Source organism: Suricata suricatta, chromosome 3, assembly GCF_006229205.1.
Source record: "Suricata suricatta isolate VVHF042 chromosome 3, meerkat_22Aug2017_6uvM2_HiC, whole genome shotgun sequence".
Taxonomy (NCBI): Eukaryota; Metazoa; Chordata; class Mammalia; order Carnivora; family Herpestidae; genus Suricata; species Suricata suricatta.
This window is the reverse complement of record NC_043702.1, coordinates 173426405-173432384: the sequence shown is the minus strand read 5'-3', so window position 1 is coordinate 173432384 and position 5980 is coordinate 173426405. Positions and strand designations below refer to the sequence as shown.

At 59.6% G+C, this 5980-nt stretch overlaps 1 protein-coding gene across 7 annotated transcripts in view; it reads left to right on the top strand.

The window, feature by feature from the left end:
* The window catches only part of LOC115288534 (SLAM family member 9-like), a 6956-nt gene extending 2248 nt beyond the window's left edge, over positions 1 to 4708 (top strand). For 4 of the 7 annotated variants that reach the window (XM_029935930.1, XM_029935929.1, XM_029935928.1 and 1 more), the window contains exons 4-7: positions 3 to 207; positions 1758 to 2054; positions 3505 to 3649; positions 4148 to 4708. In XM_029935930.1, the coding sequence (XP_029791790.1) occupies positions 3 to 207; positions 1758 to 2054; positions 3505 to 3649; positions 4148 to 4199 (699 nt within the window). In that variant the 3' untranslated portion in view covers positions 4200 to 4708. The remainder of the gene's footprint in view (positions 1 to 2; positions 208 to 1757; positions 2055 to 3504; positions 3650 to 4147) is intronic. The other 3 variants (XR_003907061.1, XM_029935932.1, XM_029935933.1) reach the window with 3 other exon arrangements.
* The last annotated feature ends 1272 nt before the right edge of the window (positions 4709 to 5980 follow it).

The window sequence follows — 5980 nt, the reverse complement described above, 5'->3', positions numbered from 1 at the left end:
ACATAGCCATGCTGCACGTCTTTCCCGGGGTACGTGGCCCAGAATGGGTGAACTTCCAGGACAAATACAAGGAGAGAGTCCACGTGCTCAACACGACGACCCTGAGGATGGACAAGCTGACCCTGGAGGACAGTGGGCGGTACTGGGCTCGAGTGTCCTTAACGGGAGGAACAGTATATGACCAGTATTTCCACCTCAGGGTGTACGGTACGTGGTGGCCCCTCCCCCAGGACACACGGACCCCCTCTGCGGTCCCTGGGGGTGTCCATGGCCCCATTGCAGGGTCCCTTCCAGACCCCAGACCTCAGGCTCTCCTCCCTTGAAATCAGAAGCTGCGTGCTCACTGTGAGTGGGGGCGGGGCTGAGACTCCCAGCAGGGGCCGGTCCTCGGGGCTTCAGGAAGGAGAAGGGTCATGTGGGGACGTGGGGTTTTGCCCGAACCCTTGCTGTGCTCATGAGACACGTGCACGTGACTGGTGTGGTGGCGGCTGCTGCTGCTGTCACAGATGGGACCTCAGGGGTCTCAGCGCAGCCCCCACCACGTGTGCACCTGTGCTGTGCGTCAGGGTCAGACCCGGGGCCAACGCGATGAGGGTCAGGTGTCTGCAGGGCTGAGGTCCTTCCTGGAGGCTCCGGGGGAGGATCCACGTCCTTCCTGTCCCACCTTGCAGTGGTGGACGTGTCCTTGGCTGGTGTTCTCTTCCCCCACCTGCAAAGTTGGTCCTGGTGGGCTGATCCTCCTGGTCTTGCTTCCGTCCTCCCACTCTCCTCCTTTGTCCACGTGTGAGTACCTTGTGATCCGTCTGTGCCCAGAACTAAGAATGTTCTGGTCAGCTGGTTCTTGGCCTCAGTCCTCCTTCACCATGGATCCTAAGACACCTGCAGGATCTGAGGGTTAACACGTGGTCATCTTTGGGGACAGTGGTCACCAGACATGATCCACAACCCAAGTGGGGTCCTCCCGACCTGTCCCCTCTCCTTCTCAGCACAGCCTGAGGCCACCCTCACTCCCAGACCCCCCCGGTGCAGCTCTGAGCCTCCAGGGACGCAGGAGACGTTCACAGGGTGGCCCTTCCTCAGAAACGCAGTCAGCACCTCTCTCTGTCTCTGTCTCTGACTCCCCTCAGTGTCAGGAGACATCCTGCTCTGGGGAGGTGAGTTTTGTAACCTTGGGTCATTGAGATTTCCAGACACAGTGTCAGCCTTCTTGTCACTAGTCTCCTGTGTGCACTACGAGTTCAGTGTACCTTCTAAGCACGGTTGGCGTGGCCATTCCTCGGGGCCACACTGCATCCCCCACAGTGGCCTCTCCTGCTGGGAGCCTGGGACTATTCTCTGGGCTTTCAGAGCCGCCAGGTGGCCTTATGCTACTTGGGCCTGAGGTTCTGGCCACCATCAGAGCAGGAGGGGGGCTCGGAGCCGGAGCAGTAAGAAACTTCTGTCCAGTCTTCTCTGTCTCATAGAGGACAACACAGTGACTTATATTAAGGGGTTCTGGAAGGAGGGGTCAAGTACCTATTTTCTCCGGGGAGATCATCAGACTTGCTCAGTGCAGTGAAATCACCCGGGGCTTCCCTCAGCGGCTCCTTCCTTACAGTCACTTGCTGTGTATTTGGGGCAAGTCTGTCTTGTCTGTAAAATGGACGCACCATCCTTAGGGGGAGGGGCCAGGGCGTCAGTGAGATTCCACATGAGAAAGCATGAGTGTGATGATCTCCACCAGGTGACACTCTGTCCTCTTGTCCCTTCTGCTCCAGAGCCCGTTTCGCATCCCCAGATGCTGGCCGAGATTCTGTCCCTCACAGAAGACTGGTGCAACATCACCCTGGAGTGCCACCCCACGGAAAGCACAGAGGACATGAACGTGTCCTGGGAGAGCAAGGGCCTCCCCAGGGAGCTGGAGCAGACGGGGGCCCCGGACCCGGCCCCCACCCCCTGGACCCTGGCTCTGCACCTGCCCCTGAGCCGGCCCAGCCCCAGCGTCACCTGTGTGGTCAGCAACCCGGTGGACCAGAAAACTGCCACCCGGGACCTCGGGGAGGTCTGTGGCCACGGTGAGTGCGTCCTGCCTGAGGGAAAGGGCCTCCTGGAGCTCAGGTCCCCCTGGGTGAGGGTTCCAGGTTCTGTCCCCCATGTTTATGTCACCACCTGCCTCCTGTCACCCGGTCCAGAGGCTGGCAGGTGCATCCAATTGGATTCTGCCTTTCAGTGTTTCCCTCCTGCTCCTCTGCACCCCTCAACCCTGCTGTTCCAGGTAGCCCCCCTCCATCACTCTCCCCGCCCTCATCCCTCAGTCCTTGTGTGTCCCAGGAGGTTTTCAGGAAGGCGAGCAGGGGTGAGTCAGTGTCTGTGACACCTGAGGGAGGCGGGGCCAGCCGCGGCCTGCAGGGCTCAGGGCTCAGGGCTCCTGTGCCCGGTTCTGGTCTCAGGGACACACTTCCCACGCACGTGCTCGCCTGGATTCCTGGATGTGCCCTGCTCTCCTCAGCCCCGGGTTCTGGTCAAGCTTTTCCCTCTGCCATCAGACCTTCCACGTCTGGAGTCTCCCCTTCCCACTAATTCCCATCCAGGGACCCCTTCTCTGCAGCTTCCCTGGGATTGTGACCCTGCAGGCACACAGGGCCTGGCGCTGGGTTCAAGTCCAGCACGCAGTGACCTTGACCAAGGCCCCTCAGCCCTATTGACACAGGGCCCTGATGGACCTGCCCTCACACCTCTGTCCTCTAGGGGGCGCTCAGGGCCCCACCCTGAGAGTGATGCTCTGACCAAGGATCAGGTCCTGTGTGGCTTGGACACCCGGGGGGCGGGGCCACAGCTGTTTCTGCTTTGACCTCCTGTCCCACCTTGGCCTCAGGCAGTTTTCTCACAGGGTGTCCCCGAAGGATCAGGACTGGGTCCCCTCAGTGCCACCTTGTCCTACACCCAGTCCTTCCCTGCTTTGGGGGATCTGCTGCATCAGCGTCCCCAGGTTCCCATGGAGCCCATCCCTCAGTGACCCCCTAGACCCTCTGCAAGAGGCTCCTCCTCCCCCTCATCCTCTTCCCTGGCACCTCCCTGCCCGGGTCCTCCTCCACCGGCTGCAGGGGTGCTGGCTGCCCCCAGGGCTAGTGATTGGACAGTGTTCCTGGTCCGTCACTCCTACCAGAGTGCTGCACCCCCCTGAGTATCTGGTAACCTCCCCTCCTCCCTTAAGACTCAGTCCATCCCTCACCTCCTCCGGGAAGCCCTCCCTGAAGACCTGTACACCAGCTGTAAACCTCTAGTGCACCGCCTGGCCCCGGGTGGCTGCCTTTGCCTTTCGCAGCCCTGCCCCTACTGATGAGCTCCTCAGGGGCGGGGACCCTGTCCTGTCCTCTCAGCACCCGGCCCCCAGCAGGGGCTCAGAACCGGGTGGTGAAAGCACCTGCCATGTCCCCTCCTCAGCTGAGACCAGTCCCTTCAGACGTGTGCATGTGCTTGGCAATGGGCTTCTGACCTTGTCTCTTGTCTTATCTTTCTCCACTGTTTCTGAGGGGGAAACAGATCCACGCAGACAGGCCTGTGATGTTTATATGTGGGACATCCTGAGGATTGGTGTGGTCATCCTGTCAGTCAATCTGGCTATTGCAGTCCTCCTAATTCTGACGCGGCGATTTATGAGGAAATACAGGTAGAGCTGGGAGCCTGGGAGAGGCAGGTGCATTTCCCCTTCCATTGCCCACATACCTCCTCCCCCCGGGACCCTGTCTCCCGTTCTCTTGCATCTTGCTGGTCAGGGATCGTCCCTGTGGATGTCTGGTGGGTGTGGGGATGACCGTGGGGGTCATGGTTGGGGGGGAGGGGACAGATTTCCCAGGCTCAGATTCAAGTCCATATCTGTATGACTCGGAACCATTTTCAGTTTTCCAACTCCTGTATACAATTGGTGAATTTGAGAAAGCAGAGCAGGAGTCTGGAGACGGCAGGGCCAAGCTGAGGCCTGGGTCTCTCACGTCCCTGTGCCTGGGTGTGAGTTGGCTAAACCCACTCACCTGCAGAGTCTGGTCTCGTGTCTGTTCCCCTTCAGACCTGCAGTATTAACACGGGTCCAGGCAGTGCTGGGCTGTGGGGGGTCATGGGAGCAGCACCGCATCTGTGTGGGTCCCTCTGGGGCCTCTCTGTCCCTCAGCTGTGGCAGGACCCTCTGTCCACATTGCAGGGGTCGGAGGAACCACATCTAGGACAGAGACGCCTCTCACTATCGTCTACACTGAGGTCCACTCGCCAGGCCAGGTCATGTTGAAGACTTAATCAGAAGAAGCAGGGAATCTGGCCTCTGGAGACACCTGTGCTGTGAGTGTGAGGCCTGCAGCCCTGGTCCTGCCCCACCCCCTCTGGCTGCCCTGAGCAGGGGTGGATTTAGCAACATGGGTGAATTTCTGCGGGAACTTGCTGTGCACAAGTCACCAGAGGACACTCGTTGTGGTAGATCGAGGGGGACCAGAGTATTTAAATGGGTCCAAACCTGTGTTCCAGTTCCGCTCAGCCTCAGCCTCTTGGCCCCTTAATGGACCTCACTCTCCCCACATGTACGACATGAATCTGTCAGACCTCAGCCTCTGGGACAAAGTCATCCTGAAATCACAAAATCCAGCCTCGACCAGTGTAACATCACACCGCTGTCAGTATGTGTGTTCCCTCTCTGTCTCTCTTACAAATAAATAAATAAGTGTTTAAAATATGCATGTAATTGTCTAAGAACTATAATGGCTTTGTACGTTTTAATTTTAATTGAAAACACTTTTTTTCTTACTGTGACTCTGTGACTCCATCCTCTGCACATTTCCCATAGGCTCCTCCCACTCCGTCCCTCCCTAGCCCCCATCCCCTGCGGGTCAGCACCAGCCCCTTCTCTCCCCAGCCTCCGTCCCTCCCCAGGGCACTCCACTAAGCCCTGGCTGGAGACTGGCTGTGCTGAGGCCGTGTCTGCAGTCCTGACCCGACACCCTCCTGCGGCGGCCTAGGGAGCATCTGCCCTTGGACGCCAGAGTGGACCTGCTGGAACAGGAATTCTTGCCTCACGGGGCCCCTCCCCCTCCCCATCTCCTCCCTCAGCTCTGATCATATTTCCACCCGGATCAGGTCCCACCATCCACCCATTCCCTTCAGCCAAACACCTGGAGTCCCCTTTAGTTCATCGTTTCTTACACTCTGGTGTCCACACTGCGGGCAGCCGGTGTGTCTCAAATCTGCCCTCTCTCTGCACGACCTCCTCACTGAACCCCGCGTCCTACCCCGGTGCACGGCCCCAGCTTCTGTCCTGTCTGCAAACCTGCAGGTGCTGAACCTGGTCCAGTCCCTGGTACTGACTTGTCTCTAGGACCTACCTGTGGGGCTGTGGGCGCCCCCTCCGGCATCAGGGAGCTTGAGAGTCTGACTTGTCAGTAGTATCTAGGAAACAGGATGATGAACGTGAGGACCTAAGACAGAGGCCCTGAGGACACCCCGCCCCCAGCTGTGGAATCTCAGGTCCGGGGACACTGGATGCTCTGGACACACAGCACGTTCAGGCTGCTCAGTGCCTGATTCTTGCCCCAGGCCAGCCAGGAAGTATGACCAAACTGTCACTCTGAGCCCGTTTCCCTGGTCAGCTGGGGACTCCCACTGACCTCTGCTCTTCAGGGCTGGGGGGTGAGGCCAGAGGCCCAGAGAGCCAGGCAGGGTGGGGGCAGGGGAGAGATGGAGGCCCTGAGGGTCATGGGTGGGAGTGAGCCCAGGCTGAGCCCGCCCGCATCACCCTGTCCTGACTGTCCCTGTGGTCACTGTCCAGCAGTGAGGTGGAGGCTGTCTGGGCTGCCTCTGCCCTCCCAGCAGGGGTGCGTGCTCGGTGGGTGCGGCCTGGACCTCCAGTGTATAAGGGGGTGTGTGGCAGCCACTCCCACCCCCCCTCCTGGAAACCCAGTGTGTCCCAGAGCAGAGGGGGGGCAACTCCAAGCAGGGCTCGTCCTGAGGCCCCCAGGGA